The sequence below is a fragment of the Tursiops truncatus genome, chromosome 3 (genome assembly GCF_011762595.2).
Source record: "Tursiops truncatus isolate mTurTru1 chromosome 3, mTurTru1.mat.Y, whole genome shotgun sequence".
NCBI classification, from domain to species: Eukaryota; Metazoa; Chordata; class Mammalia; order Artiodactyla; family Delphinidae; genus Tursiops; species Tursiops truncatus.
Genome location: NC_047036.1, coordinates 63,814,786 through 63,834,871, shown reverse-complemented (window position 1 = coordinate 63,834,871; position 20,086 = coordinate 63,814,786). Strand labels below are relative to the sequence as shown.

The window sequence follows — 20,086 nt, the reverse complement described above, 5'->3', positions numbered from 1 at the left end:
TCTATTTGGAGATATGTTTGAGAATTTCACTGTATGTTAATATTTCTGGAAGGATGGAGGAATCAGACTACATCATATTCTAACTCCATAAAGGTGGGGAATCACAGGGCTAAAGCGTGAGTGACCCAAAAGTATAGCAACCAACCGCTCGTCATCAAGTTGGGGAGACTTAATTGACTGTGTCCAGGGCTCACTGTTAGGGCCATTGTAAGAAATGATCTAAAGGGACCTTCCCTGGCGGTCCAGTGGTTAAGACTCCGCACTTCCACTGCAAGGGGCGCAGGTTCCATCCCTGGTCGGGGAACTAAGATCCCGCAAGCTGCGCAGTGCAGCTAAAAAAAAAGAAAGAATCTAAAGAAGAAATTAGAAATGTGGCCATCAAGTGAAGGCATTTCACTGAGTAGGAATGAAAACCGAGTGGGAAACAGGATGGAAAGCCTTTGTGCAAGATCATATATTTAGAAACAAAAAGAATAGATATGAGAAGCCAGGTTGTAAGTGCTATAAAAAGCTCAGGGACAAAGCTGAGCACTGTCACCCTAAACATGCAGGGAGGTAGCATTGTTATGAATCAACATGGCTATAGGTTCAATACCGGGAAGACCATACATTTGCTACATCAATTAGCAGAAAGGTCCAAAATGGGAAAGCTCAGTTCTGTGTACTTGGGAGAAGCAGCAACCTTGGTTCCACAATTAAACCTAAAAAGTAACAAATGTCCCAAATAGTTGAGAACCCCCAAATTCAACATGAAAAAAAATCATATATTATAGCAAGTATTCATCAAATGTTTATTACTTGAATGAATGACAAATAATTTAATCCAACAATCTTCAAATTGCTTAAAACTATGACAATATTTAGCTTTTCAAATTTCATATGACCTTACTCTTTCTGTGCTCTAGTTTCTAAAAGCCTGATAATACCTTCTATTTCTCTTCAAAAATTCTTATGCTCACAGTGAATAAACTGGCGGCATTATAAAATTATTTTAGTTCGAATGAAAATGTATATTCCTGCAAGACATTTCAACCAGTTGCAAATTATCTGAACTGAAACAAATAAAATTATGCATTAAATTTTTATATCGCTCTAAAAGTTCATGAACTATATATTCTACCACTCCAGGTTTTACTTAGAAGTTTCTGATTTTATTTGAATCTTACCGTCCATGAGATTTTCTAATGACATGATAGAAATCTTAATATTCAAAAGTGTTTATACTTTTAAAAGGATGGCAGGAACCTGAAACAGACTTTCTACACAAAAGGCCGCCCTGTTTCTAACAGGAATATACCACGGTCAGGTTTTATGCTCAGGTCACACAAAGATGGGCTGTTACTAGAGAGTTGTTTTATACAGTTGGTATTTTTAATTCTCTATTTTTTGGTTCCAAAACGTAGTCTTCATTTTCATCAGGAAGAGCAGTCTGTAATTTCTTCCAGTTTGAACTCATCCATCCACTTTTGCAAATCATTTGCATCATTTATCGTCCATAACTTCGCAAAACACTTTAGCCTTTTCCTGGAGAGAAAATAAAATACTATTTCTTTTATAAATGAAATTGTTAGAGGCCAGTACATTTCATGGAAAGCTATGAAAAGTCTGTAACATTAGACTCACAGGCAAGGTGATTGGGAAACTGTGGTTGGGAAGCTATGTCAGGAAGCATCAGCCTTCCTGAGAAACAAGTTTTTCAGTGCTGCTATTATAATCAAGAGACCAAAGTTGTTGATCAGCTCTCTGACTCTGGGGAGGGGAAAGCCCAGCTTCCTCCCTCTTCTAACTCAGCCAGAGGCTATGTGTGCTCACAGGATGAAAAGTAAAATTGATTTAATAATATAATGCAGGCTATGGAAAGAGTAAAATGCCAACATAACAGAGACCTACTTAGGGTCTGAAGAGGGAGTATATGAGTTCCAATCACTGCTCCAGCACCAACTAGCTGTGTGACCCTGGTTTCCTGGTCAGCTTCCTACCCCCACCTGGCCTCATTTTCCCCAACTATAACATGGGGATGACAGCAGTACCTATCTCACAAGGCTGTCGTAAGGAATGAGTTAATGTATGTAAAGCAATAAGAACAGTAACTGGCACAGTGTCTAGGCTGCTGCAAAGGACTGGCTGCCCAGACTTGCTGGTGCACACAGCAAGCATTCAATAAATATTAGCTATTACCAAACCCACATGAATGCACTGGATTCAGTTTGCTTTCTTTGATCTCGCCAATGGAATCGATGTGACAGGCACTTTTAGTGAAAAGGAAAAACAATAAATGCAGTGTATCCTGATAAATCATCAGATTCCATCCCAATGCAACCTCTTTCTATAATTCTGTCTTTTTAAGATAACTTTCTAGATTTCAAAATGTCATATACTAGTCGGAAGAGTTAAAATATTTATAAATAACCTGTGAATTTCACTGCTCTTGCTTTATAGGCTATATAACAGCAACATGTATAAACTCTCATATTTTATCACCATCGTGCTTATGTATCTTTTGTAGTAAAGTTTTATTCTAGTTTCTTTAGGGAAAAAGAAAAATAAGAAGACAACAAGAGAGGATTTAAATCAGCCCAAAGAACTACGGGCTAAGCTTATTTTTAAACTCTCACAGATGATTACTTTTCTCTCTAGAAAAATTTTATGTTAATCTATTATGTTACAAATAACTAGAAACAAGCGGTCACTGATTATAACATTTGTTTCTAACTTGGCATTGAGGAAAGGATCCAGAAGAGAAAGTCAACAGAGGAAACGACATGTCTTTTATAGTATTCCAGCACTTTGGACCTGGTTCACCACCATTTACCACTGCAAAGTGTGGAGTGCAAGGCAGAACCACAGAGGCAGGAAGAGGAGAAAGAGAAGTTGGTTGCACAACTGTACGTCAGTATACAAGTTGGCAAGTGCTTAACTAATATTAGGTGTTAATATCTCAATATTTAAATAGGGGATGATTTCCAGAACTAAAACATATTCTTACAGTATAGTGGTCAGCCAAGATGTTCTATTGGACTAACAGCCTGTTCACTCCTGGTCATATGGTTATGGACCAGGGCAATCATGTCCTGCCCCAGGCCGATCAGACTCTCCAAGCAGAGAAGGAGTGGGGTAGGAGGTAGGTGAGGAGCTTATGTTGTTTTATAATATAATCTTATATTTGGGGAAAAAAGGCTATAATTTATTATTTATTAGTATGATATTTTCCTAGGAATATCTTCCTTCCGAAGTATGTCGCAAGTTTATATGAAGATTAGTATATATACTGACTATATACTTGCTGGCTATCCAGGGTAAAAAGTGAGTGCATTCACAAAAGCGTTCCTAGATGATGGAGAAGTCGGTTAGAATGAAAACTTTGTCACAAACAAATCCACAAAGTAAGTGACGTGTGGATACTGACTCTAATCACCTAGTTATGTGATATTATTATTTTCATTCCTGTCCTGACAGAATTCTTCATTTCTGAATGCAACTACTGCATATCTGAATGCAATATATGAATAAAAGAAGTACTCTAAACATTTTATATATTGAGGTTTCCATTAGTAATTTTTTGCATAAACGAATATTTTAGGCAACGAATGTGTTGGTACATATTAAGGAGTTAATTCTTTAGAAAAATGATTAAAAGGACCAATTTATCAACTTAATAAAGACCTGACTAGAGAGGCATGAGTGAATTCACGTGAGCTTTGGTAAGAGCTGTTTTCATTTTATTGTAATTAAATGTTTCACAATACTTGAAGAGACACTTGAAGGAAGTGCTGATGTTCATTTACAGGACAATCCTCTTCCTGGGACAACTTGGAAGATTTCATTATAAATCAAAAAATGCAGCACAATCATTCTGACCTTTTCATATTTACTAATCCTTCCAGCTCTTTTGATTTGCTAGCTGCTTTCTTTAAAATTTCTCCAGGAACATCTGCTAGTTTAGCCACATTGAGTCCATAACTCCTTGCTGCAACTCCTCTGGTTATTTGATAAAGAAAGGTGACAAAATCAGGAACCTGGTCTTCTTCACCTAAAAAATAGAGTTAAAAGAGAGAGAGAGAGAGAGAGAGAGAAAGAAAACCATGCTTGAAAGTTGAAAGAAATTAGAGGATTAAAGACAACATACAATTCTTATAACTTTATTCAATTAAAATTTATAATCTGAAAAAGAAATCCATTGTTCCTAATCCCTTGTTAGCTCCTTTTATCAATACTACATATCTAGAAAAGGGTAAATACTGCTTTGAAAATGCTTTTGCATTTAGAATCTATCTTTTAGCTCAGTTAAAATGGTTTTTAACAATTACTCATTGTAAGCTAAGAAGTATTTAGTTTTATGCTGTTTGCTGAAAAATTTCCACTGACCTTCTATATCAAAAAAAGAGTGATTCTGATACATGGTACAATACAATTTCTCCTTTAAAAATAGATTTTAAAAAAAAAAGTGTTTTCCAGTGGAAGAATATATGCACCAGTCTTGTAATACACTCTGTAAATTAACATATATGAAAGATGTTTCTAAGAGTGCTAGAAACAAAACCACAAAAACAGATAAGGAAATATTACATGTTGCACAGTTTAAATAACAAGACCGAGAAATTCTGGCTTATTAAACATCCTAGTTAACTAAGAGCTATACATATTGAAGTGGATGCTGTCTGGTACCACCCAAATCCCACTCAGGACTGAAGGGTTTACTGCCCCAACTGTCAGGAAGGCTGTTAAGCCTGCAACGCTCAGCGGTGTGCTCTCTTTGGGAACGTCCTCAGCTGAAGAGAACTGCTTCACCCAAGGTCGCGTCCCATCTTGGGAAACCTGCGTCCAGTGACTGGTTGCTATGGGGGTTTGCAGGCAGCCTCTAAGATGGCCACCAAAGTTCCCTGCCTCCTAGTGTTCAAGCCCTTGTGTCACTCCCTCTCCTTGAGTGTGTGCTGGTTCAAAGGACTTGCTTCTAATGAATAGAATATGACAAAAATTATGGCATGTCACTTTTGAGATTACATCATGAAAGACTGTGGCCTGTCTTGGGCACTCTCACTTTCTTTCTGGCTTGTCTGCTCTGAGGGAAGCCAGTGATCATATTGTGGGCTGCCCTATGGAGGTCCCATGGAAAGAAACTGATGTCTCTGGCCAACAAGTCAGTGAGGGCCTGGAAGCCTACCAACAGCCACGTGAGTGAACTTGGAAGTGGCTATTCTGAGGTCTGCCAACAGCATGTGAGTGGGCTGGGAAGTGGATTGCCCCAGTCAAACCCTGAAGCGACTGCTGCCCTGGCCGATACCATGATGTAGCCTGTGAGAGACTGTGAGGCAGAGGTGTTCAGCTGAGCTGCCCCTGGATTCCTGCTCCACAGAAATTATGAGATAATAAATATTTGCTGTGCTAAGCTGCTATGTTTTGGGGGGTAATTTATTACGCAACAGTAGATAACTAATAAAAGGTATAAGGCCTGGCTCTCTCACCCGAAGTTGAGGTAACTCTGAAGGACCAACCCTCGTCAGAGCTCTCTGCAGCGTGGGCTGAAGCCTTATAACTGTAACCCAGCGTTGATCGTGAGAGCACTCCCCAATAAACTCCGGCATGTAAACCTCAGAATCTGCTTCCTGGGGAACAGTCTACCACACAGTACATATACATGAAGTTAAAACTTCTAAAGAATTGGGATATGATGAAGTACAATAAGACAAAGACAAGACTGTGAAGGGATTCAGAACAAGCCTTCCCAAGATGTGCCACTCTGGCGTGCAGAGTGTCTGGGGCTGAAGACAGGGGAGGCCCCACAGGCTCAGGAAAGGCTTTTTAGCTCCCCCTTCAACGGCCTGAAAGAATTTAGATGGAGGTAGGGGGGGGCCTGGCTCAGAGACAGACTGTTACCACAGATAACGTTTATCTGAATGACCTATGTATAGGGCAAGACAAACATCTAATTACCAAATATCTGTTTTTCTTATTTCCCTGTGAATTACCGTCCTCCCCTTTGATGCCCAGTCTCCTATCCCATTCCTTAGCTCAGGATGGCACAGAAGCCTCAACTGCCTGACTTGCCCTCATATTCTTATGAGGCCCCCGTAGACACATAATTAAATTTGGTTTTCTCCTGTTAATCTGTCTTATGTTAATTTGATTATTAGACCAGCCAAAGAACCAAGAAGGGTAGAGAACAAATTCTTCCCCAACAGCTGCATACAGTTTAATCTTTGATAAACCTAAAGCAGCTCGGGATTATGCAGCTTGTATTACAAAATTCAATATAATTGCACGGTATTGCAAAAATGTCCAAGATGAACCAGATTCACAATGACTTCTAAGACCCTAGTATACTTATTATAAGTTTATCAGGAGCTTTTCTCATATATTATTTCATTGGATAAATGTGTATGCTTTATTCTTTTATCCAGCTAAAAGCTAAAAAGCCAAAAGACTGAACACAACGGAGAAAAAGGATAATGGAATTTTCTTTAATCTCCTCTAAGAATTCAGCAACAGACAAATAATACCTTTCTAAGGGTGGGTGCTAGAGGTGGGAGGTGAAAAGAAGGCTGACACTCTCAGAAATACGTAGACTAAAACTCACATTACAAAGCACTAAGAATACCTTTTGCCTCCAAATAAAACTTAAGGAACACAAAGAACAGGTGACAAAGTGGGTGGGAAAAGACTAGGAAAGAAGCAGGTAGAAACCAGTACCTGCTAACCTGGATAGTTTTTTGTTACCTTTCAATGCTCACAAGACCCAAACTGAAGTGAACAGCAGTGGGGTATCAAAAAGCCAATTCTTTTCATCTCAAAGACAAGTATTGCCTTTATCACTTCAACTGGGTTAGTCCTAACTGATTTCTCCACCTCCAGCCTCTCCTCTATAATCTAGCCTCCACACTGACCTTTCTAAAAAAGAGATTAATTCATCTGTCAGTCCATCTATCCATTCATTATCCACCTATCCATCTACCCATCCATCCACCCATCCATCCATCCATCCACCCATCCATCCATCCATCCATCCATCCATCCTTTTCTGAAAGCCTACTAAATGCCACAAAACCCCCTCATTTAAACACTGCTTTGCTGATGGCTTTTTCCCTTTTTTTTGCTTTATATACATATAAGATGTAGTATATATAATATAGCTGGCTAAGAAATGTTTCTTAAATATAGTTAAATTATATAAAATATGATATTGCTCCCAAAAAACTCATTAACATAACTCAGTACAAACAACTGCTGAATTTGTCATCATATGCTGGTCTCTACTTTAGTACTAATTATGGTAGTTCTTACAGCATCAAGGTAAATAATGTAACCACTCTTCCATAATCACCTGAAGGAGATATTTTTATAGTTACGTTCTACTTCAAGACTATCTTTCACCACTCTTCCATGGGAGAGAGAGGGAAGAAGAGGGAGAAGAGAGAGAGAAAGAGAGAGGGAGGCGTGTGTGCGTGTACAAAGGAAACATGGAGGTGGAGAGAGCCAGGTCGCAGAGCAGATGGTAAAATGACTCATTTCTTTACAGTTTCAAATAAAAGTTCTTAGTGAGGACCCTACTTGTAAGCTATGACCAATTTCTTAAACAGGTATTACTGAAAAGCTTATCCGACACTGCTTAGAGTCAGTGAAAGTAATCATTCAAGTTTCTGTTTGTTACAGGGAAACTTAGCAAAACTGTTTTAAAGCAAAACTCCTCTAGACAGGTATTAAAGAGATGTGTGCTGATCAAACAGTTTCTGAAGTCACTTTTAGGATAGATTCATAAAAATTTAGAGATGGATGAGGTTAGGAGACTTTTCCAACATCTTATGGACTGGAAGAGACTAAAACACAGGTTTCTTACTGCTGGTCCATTGCTTTATCTACCACACCAAAGGAAATAGATAAGCATAGTATCTTGGAAGTCACCCAGAAGGTCACTGGGGCATTTTACTGATGACCAATGGCCTCTAATCTAGACAGAAGAGGAATTAGGTCAGAGGTAAAGGATGAAGCACAGATACAGTCAGGGATAATATTGGAAGTAAGCAGGCAATGGAGGAATGCTTCAAGTTTCTGAGTGAAAATTATTTTCAACCTAAAATTCTAGCCCTAGCTAAATTATAAATCAAGTGTGAAGGTATGGAGACATTTTCATTCATGCAAAATCTTAAAAACTTTACCTTCTTTAGTTGATATTATTAGTAGCCTATCCAAAATCTATTCCACCTCTAAGAAAACCCTGATTTATAAAGGAATTAACTCCCTGACCATTTATCTCAGGGAGCAGTGTCCTCATACCCAGCTCCAAATGTTGACCCCAATTAGTCTAGGCTGATCAAAGTTATCCCTTCCATTCTTACTTCTAGGAATTGGTTTAAGAATGATCATGTGATTCAATCCTGAAAATAAGATAGGACACTGAGGAGAAGCTAGTGGGTATCTAAGAAAAGTTCCCTTGCTCCTAAGAAAGAGTCACAGGAAAAGCTGGTCCCTCTTCTTCCTTCCGACATCGTCAATTCTGGATGCGATGCCCAAAAGAGCTGCAGCCATCTTGCTGCTAGTCTGATGATGAAACCAGCAGGGCAGGAAGACAAAGCCTGGAGAACTGCATAGAAGACGAGCTGAAGCCCACCCTTCCTGAGGTTCCTGTAATACGAGATTATATGTATCCTCATCGTCTGAGCTGGTGTGAGCCCAAGTGTTCTGTTACGTGCAATCCAATGCACAGAGGAGAGGTTAAGAGACTTCCTAGGATGACAGCAACATCTGGGCAGCAGGCCTAGGAAACAACCAGTTCAGATGAGCAGGAGGACAAAGGGCTCCAGGAAGAATGACACCAGTGGGGAAAACTGGAACCAACAGGTTCAGTCATGTGGAAAACTGTGTAGAGAGGTGTTTTGCAAAGCTATTGGAGGATACAGGAATTTTCAACAATAGACTCAAATAAAACAATGAAAGAATGAAAACAATTATTACCTTCAAGAAAAATGTTGTACAAGAAAGAAAACATACTTGGCTCATGAGTAAGCAATACCTACTGGCAGTAATAGTGAAAACAATGAATGTGAATGAAACGGAAAAAATGTGAAACTATTATACCAGGAGGAAGGGGAAGGGAGGGCGGAAGACCCTCATTTAACAGAAGTCAGTAAATATTGTGTCAGGTTGATGAACCAAGAGATAGGAAAATAAGCACAGTATTTAGAACTATGAAGAAATGGATGAAAGAGTCAAAAGCAGTTGCCTTGGGACTGGGATGGGGAGGGGCCGTGGAGTAATAAAAGGATGGAAGCAGGGGACCACTGCCTGTTAGCATGAGTCTTTAGCTTTATTTAGTTTTTAAAAATTATGTTCATGAATAAAAATCTAAATCAATAAAATAAAATGCCAAAACACTTAAGATGTAAGGGTCTGGGTTAGTAGTCAGTTCACATCAAACACTTACCACTGACCCTTCCCTGCTAGTGAACTCTGTTTTGTTTATCCCATTGGATTTTAGCTTATAAGCTCCTCCTGTCACTTTGGATGCAGATGAATAGATACAAAACTGCTTCCATGAGAGAATTTATGATGTGTTTTTCAAGACCGCATGGTGGTGAAAGGCCAGGACTGCCTAACATTACATTTATCTTAGGTCCAGTGCTTTGTTTTATTTGGGCCAGTTGCCTGATATCTTTTTCAGGTCCATCCTTACTTATTACTTTACCAAAATAAAATTTGGACTCTGGAGTATCTTTGATAATGGATTTTCCATTGTAGCACACCAACTGCATAAGCCATCACTGGCCCACAGCTTAAAAATATTATTATTGGGCTTCCCTGGTGGCACAGTGGTTGAGAGTCTGCCTGCCGATGCAGGGGACACGGGTTCGTGCCCCGGTCCAGGAAGATCCCACATGCCGCAGAGCGGCTGGGCCTGTGAGCCATGGCCGCTGAGCCTGCGTGTCCGGAGCCTGTGCTCCGCAACGGGAGAGGCCACAACAGTGAGAGGCCCGTGTGCCGCAAAAAAAAAAAAAAAAAAAAAAAATTATTATTGAACAGGGGGAAAAAAAAAGCTAAAATCTACTATATTACTTACAGCACTTGAATTTTTTTTATTGGCTAATGATGTACTTCTTCACGAAATGTTTCATTTCTGTGACATGAGTAGTAAGCAGAAGGTTAGGAAAAATACTGTAGCTCCCATATACCATTTCTAACAGAGCAGAAGAGAACCTGCAGGCAGAGGACATGGATTCTAGGCTCAGTTCAGCCCCCACCCAGGTGGCTGACATGGGGAACCCACTTTACCTGAGATTCACTTTCCTTGTCAAATTAAGATAACATGTATGGCCAGTATAGAGTATTGCTCGTAGTAAGTTATTAATGCTAAATGATATTTTGGGAAATGTACTGAGTATTTTTAAAGATAACTAATACACTTGACTGTTAGGGCATCTTTTCTGAGATGGATCTAAGAATAAAACCTAAATGACCCCCTCACCCCACCTTCTTCTTGTAGAAAAATGAGATAAGGGGGGCCAGAGAAGGATTCAGACATGGTGAGGATAAATGCAAATTCTATCTGACCCTAAGCTTAGAGAAAATGAATTTGGACAAATGTCAATTACAATCAACATTCACAGCTTTCATGATTAATAAGCAATAAGTTCATGCTCCTATGAACTTCAAGTTATAAATTATGAAAACCAACAGAATTCTAGTTGTACTTACTGCAAGAACAATTCATACCTGGGTCCTGTTTGCTTTCATCCTCGTTGACCAAGAATCCCATGTGATAATTCCCCACCTGTTGTGAGTAACTTTTTTCTAATTCACAGACTGGTGGATAATGGGTAACAAAGAGGGTTAAGGATTTCACCTAAAGCAGTGAGACACAATGAAAGTTATTTTATTTTTAAATTTTAATTTAAACTTTTCTCCAACTTTATTTTGAAAAATTTCAAACCTTCATAAAAGCTTCAAGACAAGTACAATGAACACTCATGTATTCTTTATCTAAACAATCATTTGTTAATATTTTGCCATATTTCCCCTTTCTTCCTCCCTCCCCCTCTACACACACACACACACACACACACTTTTTTTCCTGAACCATTTGAGAATTGTAGACCTCATGACACTTGGTCCCTAAATACTTAAGATTCTATCTTCTGAGAACAAAAACATTCTCCTATATAACCAGAATAAAATTATTACACTCAAGAAGTTTAACAATGATATAGCACTATTTACTAATATATAGTCCATGAATTTCCCTTACTGTCCCAATAATGTTCTTCAGAAATTTCTTTATATTAAAAAAAAAAAAATCAAGACTCATGTGGTGCACTTAGTCATGCCTCTTTAGTTCCCATTAATCTAGAACAGTTCCCAGACTTCTCTTTTTTCACTTCTATGTCTTTAAAATTTTTTGAAGTATCCAGGAGGGCTGTTTTGCATAATCTCCCTCATTCAATTCAGATTAAAACTTATTACCAGCAATATTACATATATACATAGGTGACATACCCTTTTCAGCATATCACATCAGGAGGTACATGATGTCAGTCTGATCTATTATTGGGGATGCTAAAGCTGATTATTTGGTTTAAGTGTGTGCCCAGAAGATTCCTTCACTGTACTGACACCTCTCTCCTTTGTAATTAATAAATAACTTGGGGGGTGATACTTTGAAACTGTGTGAATATCATTTTCTCCAACAATCTTTCATCCAAAGGTTTTACTATCTGTTGATCATCATTGCCTGAATCAGTTATTATTCTGGTAGTTAATAAATGCCGATTACTAGGCATATACCCTGAGAAAACCAAAATTCAAAAAGAGTCATGTACCAAAATGTTCATTGCAGCTCTATTTACAATAGCCCGGAGATGGAAACAACCTAAGTGCCCATCATCGGATGAATGGATAAAGAAGATGTGGCACATATATACAATGGAATATTACTCAGCCATAAAAAGAAACGAAATTGAGGTATTTGTAATGAGGTGGATAGACCTAGAGTCTGTCATACAGAGTGAAGTAAGTCAGAAAGAAAAAGACAAATACCGTATGCTAACACATATATATGGAATTTAAGAAGAGAAAAAAATGTCATGAAGAACCTAGGGATAAGACAGGAATAAAGACACAGACCTACTGGAGAACGGACTTGAGGATATGGGGAGGGGGAAGGGTGAGCTGTGACAGGGCGAGAGAGAGTCATGGACATGTACACACTAACAAACGTAAGGTAGATAGCTAGTGGGAAGCAGCCGCATGGCACAGGGACATCGGCCCGGTGCTTTGTGACTGCCTGGAGGGTTGGGATAGGGGGGGTGGCAGGGAGGGAGACTCAAGAGGGAAGAGATATGGGGACATATGTATATGTATAACTGATTCACTTTGTTATAAAGCAGAAACTAACACACCATTGTAAAGCAATTATACCCCAATAAAGATGTTAAAAAACAAAACAAAACAAAGCTTTCTCTATTAGCTGGAATTTTGTAAAGTAGAGCTTTCCCTTCTTCCTCCCTACCCTCACCATTTTAAAATTTATTTTTGTGTTGTTAGTATCAATACAGACTTGTGGATTACTTAAATAGCAATGTTTTAAAGCACAGTTATATGTGTTCTAGAAATCCCTATCTTAAGGGAAGTTAACACCAAATCTTGGTCTAAACATTAGCAGCAAAGGGTAATCAAATTGAAGAACTCCAGTTTTGATTCATCTGCTATTCGCCTTATTAAAAGTCAGAACATATGTCTTTTCTCTAAAAACAATTACAAATAAACCTATTAAGGCAGAATTTCTTTGACAAGTTGCTCTTAAAATCTGCCCTGAAATATCTTAGGACCAGCTGTCTCCCCAGTGTCCCTTCCCTGAGCTGACGGGCATTTCTAGCTGGAAGACCTAAGGGTTTGGGTTACACCACTGTCCCCCTCAAGGCCATTTTCACCCTGCAGCAGCAACACGTAGCCTCCCTGACTCCTCCTTTTCCTCTCTTCCCCATCCCAGCAATCAAAAGACATCATGAAAAATAAAGATTTTCATCCATAAAAAAGTTAGGGACTCTTGTTCCTGAAGAATCCTCTTCAATGACTTAACTCCAAAGTAAACTTTATCTAAAACTAACACTTTCTTCATCAACATTTAAAATATCCAAAAACTGCTACAGAAGCAATGAAAACATAAGTGACAAATTCAATTCTGTCCTAATTTGTTCCTGAAGGTTCTTAAATGACTCTTTGAAATTGCGACAAACTGCTTTTGGCAGCCAGCCTCCAACATGGCCCCAGAGATCTTCGCTTCCCAATGCTCATGCTCTTGAGTGGCCTCTTCCACACTGATCAGGGCTGGCCCTGTGTACTCAACAACATGATGGCAAAATAAAATGCACTGCTGCTTCTACCTTGGCCTCTTGGAATGCCTCCTCTGGGGGAAGCCAGATGCCACTCTGTAAGGATACTCAAGCAGCCCATGGAGAGGCCCACAGCGAAAGAAACTGAGGGCCCTGGCCAATCGCCAGCACCAACTTGCCAGCCACGTGCGTGAGCCACGTTGGAAGAGGATCCTGTAGCCCTGGGTGATAACTTGACTGCAACCTCAGAAGAGGCCCTGGGCCAAAACCACCCAGCCAGGCTGCTCCCAAATTTCTCACCTCCAGATACTCTGAGAGACAATAAATGATTATTGTTGTTTTAAGCCACCAAGTTTCAGGGTATTTTGTTATGCAGTCATAGTAACTGATACACTGCTATAGAGTAGATACAATTAAAGGAAACTCGAAGTTGACAGATTCAGCTCTGTCATAATTTGTTCCTGAAGGCTCAAAACAAAGGAATGTCTTAATTAATCCAGTTTTTATTAAATGAAAGATTCTTTAAATTCTGTAGTGCTTTACAATTTTCCAAAGTGTCACGCACATGATTTCATATATCCCCATAATAACCCTTTCTCCCCTTACCCCTAAAAAGCCCCTCCCTGCTTCCTTCTCCCCACTAGTTTGCTCTCTGTATATGTGAGTCTGCTTCTTTTTTGTTATATTCACTACTTTGTTGTATTTTTTGATTCCACATAAGTGATATCATACAGTATTTGTCTTTCTCTGTCTGACCTATTTCACTTAGCATATGCCCATCCATGTTGCTGCAAATGGCAAAATTGCATTTGTTTTTTTACAGCTGAGTAGTATCCTTTTTTTTTTAACATCTTTATTGGAGTATAATTGCTTTACAATGTTGTGTTAGTCTCTGCTTTATAACAAAGTGAATCAGCTATACATATACATATATTCCCATATCTCCTCCCTCTTGCATGAGTAGTATTCTTAAATGAATGTTTAAAAAGTGTGTTTTGGAGGCAGATATAGAACTATACCGAACCTGTAGTTTCTACAATGATTAAAGAAAAGTTCCTGAGCTATATCTTTTTGAAAATACAGAATTTCTTTAAAAGTAAAAAGTATTTATTTTAAAACAGAAAATATGTCATCATTAACTATGTAATCTAACTAAACGTTTAAACAAAAAATTGAGGGCCACAAAACTTTAAAGAAAAGGGGATTTTATTTTTGCAAAGAAATACGAGCAAAAATGTGCTTTTATTGGCTATTTAAGGAAGAAAGAAAGAAATGAAAATGGAAGGAAGACACAGAGACAAAGAAAAGTTAAAAAGTAGAGAACAAAATAGAAAAAGAAAAACCAAAGAAGAGACAAGGTACAGGGGCAGGTGCTAAGGTGAGAGAAAAAAAGGAGAGATCAAAATGAACAAAACCAGAGACAGTTAATAAAGGGGACAGTTTGATGGAGATGACAGAGGTGCAAAGTTTGACACAAACAAAAGTTCACATTCAGATGCTTAGAAACGAACTCTGGGACTTCTCTGGTGGCGCAGTGGTTAAGAATCCACCTGCCAATGCAGGGGACATGGGTTTGATCCCTGGTCGGGAAGATCCCACGTGCCGTGGAGCAACCAAGCCCGTGCACCTCAACTACTGAGCCTGTGCTCCAGAGTCCGCGAGCCACAACTACTGAAGCCCGCGCGCCTAAAGCCTGTGCTCCGCAACAAGAGAAGCCACCGCAATGAGAAGCCCACGCACTGCAAGAGTAGCCCCCGCTCGCCACAACCAGAGAAAGCCCACGCACAGCAACAAAGACCCAATGCAGCCAAAAAAAAAAAGAAATGAACTCTAAAAAAAAAAAGACACATGCACTGAAGGTGTTACTAAGATAGAGACATCGAAAGATCAGATCAAAGGTCTTATAAGGAGACCTTCTAGGATATTGTTGAAAAAAGTATTTCACAGGGCAAAAATGGCACTATCTCTTATTTGGTTCTTTTCTCAAGGATTGGGTTGCAGGTGATGGGCCCTGCTCTTGATTTAGTTTGCCAAGGAGAGTAAGATACAGTTCTAGGTGGAAATATTGCCAAGGAGGCCTTTCTCCTACTGATCAGGTTTATTCTGCCTCAGCAAAAGAAAGCAAGACACATCAAAGAACTACAAACGTTACTTAGGGACAATCTACCTGAGTTCCATATATAGCATTTGAATGATCAATTGCAGGAACAGGATCAACTGCAGGATAATATTGAATATTTTGAAACTGAGGTCAGGAAAACAATCTGTATAGTATGCACCATTCCTGTACAAAAAGGTATGCAAGATACTTACATCTCTAATAAAATGCTCAAGTGTAGCATAAGCAATGGCGATTCCATCATGGGTGCTTGTCCCTCTTCCCAATTCATCCAAGATAACCAAAGACTGTGATGTTGCTTTTCTTATTATTTCTGCTGTGTCAGCCAGTTCTTCCATAAATGTACTCTGTCCTTTACATATGTTATCTGCAGCCCCCATCCTACAAACAAGATGACAAAATCCTGATTTTCCTCTGTACTTCATTATTAGGAAGCCAGACATTATTTTCTGAGCAATAACTATAAAAGATCCCTACAGGGGTCTATGTACTTTGAGCCAATAACAGCTGAAATTGTATTAAAAGAAAATATGTTGGATATAAAGAGTGTCTAACATCAAATGGCACCTTATAGAAACATTCTGGGTAGAACCTGAGGTACTGGACAGAGCTCTTGAAAAGCAGGGAAACCTCTGACTCAGCCTCTTTCTGACCAATCATTTCAAATCAAGGTTTTAGTACTCACAGGGGAAAACAACGCTTCTCTGTATCACTGTGTGCAAAATCCTTGAGTACTAGGATGCTGTACAATCAAAGGCTTTTTCCAGTGTTTCCTGAAGAAGATTCCACACCGATATTACAAATTAAAGTACCATGTTGAAATAAAACTTTTCTTTTTTTTTTTTTACTAGAACTAGAATTATGGAGGTTTAAATAACCTCAGGCACCTAATACAGGTTCCTAAAGTGGACTTCATGGAACAGTGCTCTTAGAGATGTCAAGAAACAGGTTCAAAAGTTGTAAGGGCTCTTTCCTGTAAGACTTCTTAGAGCCTTTAATATTCTACTACATATTGTGCATTTCTTACACCTGATCTAGTACACAGCATTTCTAACTCATTTAACCATGGACCCTTGAAACTTCTGGAGCACCTTCTGACAATAATGGTTTACAGAACACATTTGGGAGAATGTAAAAAAAAATCTGGGGGGAAAAATTAGGTATTTGCACTCCAGGTCATGTAGTTTGCAGCAAAACCTAGAATTCAGACTCTGACCCACTAGCCAGCTTTGTGGACGCTGGTGACTATTTTCTCAGCAAAATACCTTCATCAATTTAGTTTTTCTACAACAGTTCACATGTGACCTACAGCAGCATAATATGTCTCTTATTTCTGGAAAAACTCATGGTAAAACCGAGCCTTAACTATCCTGTGGCTGGAGCCACGTACTGGGCAGGAGCAATGGAGTATAATGCCCACCTCCTCAACTTCCAAAGACTGGTGGCACCTTAGGAGAACTGCTCCACTAATCAGTGGCATTTAGAAACTGTAATTAACTACATCTATGATGGAGGTGATAGTGCTGTCGATTCCGTCTCCTTTAAAATCGATAACTACAAAACATAATTTCTGAAATGTTGTTAACCCAGGAGCATTCTGGTTACTTTTTCAAAGTTTAAATCCTGTTATTTACCTCAATTTTCAATGTTTACTTTACTAATATGTTCCCTACCACAAAGCAAGAATATTAAACTTTCCTATCTCTGCAACCACTCTGAATTCTTCAGAACCATAATGTTTGATTCTCACTTAACAATGTTTGATTTTATTCCTGACAGGTTGTGAACTGACAAAAAGAACATATCTTTCGCTGATAATAAAATAGCTCTGATAAGGCAAATATCTGGGCGGGGGTATCTTTGATTCAAGAGTTAGAAAAACAAGCAAGCACTGGCTAAGATTTTAATGAAACAGTTTACGTATACTTAAGTGCTTTCTAGAAATAGTACGGTAACAGAGTGGTCTCACTGGGAACTGCAAGAATTGTAGAATGCTTTGGGGAAAGACATTCTAAGGTGAGATTTCAAAACAGGAGGGAAGGCTGAATGATCAATCAATAAAAAAAGATGGTAGCTAATTGGTTCCTTCAGGAAAAAAAAACAAAAAACGACAACAAAGATGTGTCCCTACTTACACCATATTCCAAAATCAATGTATATGAATTTAAAAGTTGAATGTAAAAATAGAAACCATACACATACCAAGCAGTCTAGATGAAATTTAATCTCTAGACAGGTGGGTGGATGGCTTTATATACATGGCATCAAAACATGTGTGTAGCAAAATGCCATGGTACCAATGTGTCTTACGGTATTACAGGGTTTCTGTCCTTAAGGAGGTCAGGCCAGATTTCAGGGGATCTTGGGTGTATTTTTATTAAACAATGGTCCCAACTCTACTATTAGACCAGTAGTTTTCAAATACCTTTTACCTGTTAAATCCTTTGTTCACATGAAATTTTACAAAGAAACTCACTCTGCCAATCAGATCAAAGGAACACTGATTTGGTCGAGAACCCAGCACTGAGGCCTCGCTTCCCTTCTAGAGGGGGCGCTGTGGGATTCCTAACACCCTGTAGAACAGTTTGAAAGCCACTCCATTATAGGAGCCAAAACATTTTTTCACAATTCTATTTTTCCATAGCACCTGATGATAAAGTAGCAATGCTGCCCAGCAGACACTAAAGAAATGGTGGCGCCTTAACCAGTCACTGAGGCCACTGGGGAAGTATGTGTTTGTAACTGTGGGAACTGTTTATTGATAAAAATATTTTCTGGGGCCTCCCTGGTGGCGCAGTGGTTGAGAGTCCGCCTGCCGATGCAGGGGACAAGGGTTTGTGCCCCGGTCCGGGAGGATCCCATGTGCCGCGGAGCGGCTGGGCCCGTGAGCCATGGCCGCTAAGCCTGCGCGTCCGGAGCCTGTGCTCCGCAACGGGACAGGCCACAGCAGTGAGAGGCCCAAGTACCGCCAAAAAAAAAAAAATATATATATATATATATATATATATATATATATATTTTTTTTTTTTTTTTTCTGTTAACTTCTCTTAAGAAATTTCCTTTAAGGAATTCCTCTTCTTAAATTTATTTTTCCAATAAATTTCAGCAATATAAAGATTTTATATGATTCTGATGGACACAGAATTTTATCAATAAATCCATTTTCCTTTTGGTCTTGGTTACTAGGAAACAACTGGGTAGCACCTTATAATGACAAATAGCAACACTGACTTTATCTTAGGTTTCTGTCCTTACTTGTCCTTGATCTTTGAATACCATTTTACTTTCTTGTTGTCCTGCTCTATTGTATATATCCCAGTAAACTGTCTAAAATAAGTTTTGGAAATAAGGCAGGGTATAACACCATTAACAAAAGGTCTGTAATTTTCTATTAATCCGACAAGCATTTACGACACATCCTACTGGACAATGATTCTGAAATTTTTCAAATGTTAAAATATGTTAGAGATTTAAGGAATTCAGAACATATGTCATTATTATCATTCTGCCTGTATTTGTATTCAAATGCAGGGAAAAATGGAAAATGCATTCTTTAGGTTTCATCTCAGAGTAAGTTTGCTCTGACAGGTTACAGATATGTGATTAAGAAAAAAAAATCACTCTGATATTTTTAGGAGTGGCGGCTGACTAATCTCTCTAATCCCCTACTCCCTCCTCGTCTAACCCTTATATAGGTCAACAAAGCTTAATAAAGCATTAATGGAGAAAAGAAATTACTACTTTTTTGAATCAGTTTCTAAAATCAAGAACACTTTCATGAAAATTTGAACAAGGGTTTGTTTTTATGAGGTCTTGATATTTTGAGATAACATTCTAGATGTTTCTAAATTATAGCAAGTAGGGTGGGGCTCTGTCCCTTCAAACCACAATCTTTGGGCCTTATGAAAGGAAAATGCTAGCATGAGGGAGAAATTCTGAAATTAACAGGTGGAAAAAAGGATTCTTTATATTGAATGATAAGTAATTGGAGCTTAAATATGAAAACTGTTAACTAGAGGAAATGATTATTGTACTGCATCAGGATTTTTTTGGACATACTTTAAGTGCTTTTAAAATAATATATAAGTACATATATTTTACATATATATAACTAAAATTTATCATTTTTAAAAATTATTTATTTATTTATTTTTGGCTGTGTTGGGTCTTTGCTGCTGTGCTTTCTCTAGTTGTGGCGAGCTGGGGCTACTCTTCGTTGCAGTGCGCGGGCTTCTTCTCTTGTTGTGGAGCATGGGTTCGAGGCACGCGGGCTTCAGTAGTTATGGCACGCAGGCTCAGTAGTTGTGGCACACGTAAAATTTACCATTTTAACACTTTTTAGGTGTATAATTCAGTGGTATTAAGCACATTCACAATGTTGTGCAGTCATCACTACTATCCATTAGCAGAACTTTTTCATCATCTCAAAATAACCCATCAAAAAATAACTACCTATTCTTCTCTCCCCTCAGCCTCTGCCTCTATGAATCTGCCTCTTCTAGTTCCTCAGATAAGTGAAATCATACTCTATTTGTCCTCTAAGTGTTTCGTATAGGAGGGCTTTTATATTAGCTAATTTTGCCTTCTTTTTCGAATTGAAGATGTTCTACTCACTTCATTTCGCTAAAAACTTTGCAGAATTCTGTACAGT

The 20,086-nt window shown here is 38.7% G+C and overlaps 1 protein-coding gene across 3 annotated transcripts in view; it reads right to left on the bottom strand.

The window, feature by feature from the left end:
* Nucleotides 1-767: 767 nt before the first annotated feature.
* Nucleotides 768-20,086, bottom strand: part of MSH3 (mutS homolog 3) — a 179,797-nt gene continuing 160,478 nt past the window's right edge. For 2 of the 3 annotated variants that reach the window (XM_019929750.3, XM_019929751.3), the window contains exons 21-24: nt 15,630-15,816; nt 10,702-10,831; nt 3,859-4,030; nt 768-1,524 (exon numbers count right to left, since the gene is read on the bottom strand). In XM_019929750.3, coding sequence (XP_019785309.1) covers nt 1,416-1,524; nt 3,859-4,030; nt 10,702-10,831; nt 15,630-15,816 — 598 coding nt within the window. In that variant the 3' untranslated portion in view covers nt 768-1,415. Of the gene's footprint in view, nt 1,525-3,858; nt 4,031-10,700; nt 10,832-15,629; nt 15,817-20,086 lie in introns of those variants that run through there. The other variant, XM_073802256.1, reaches the window with a different exon arrangement.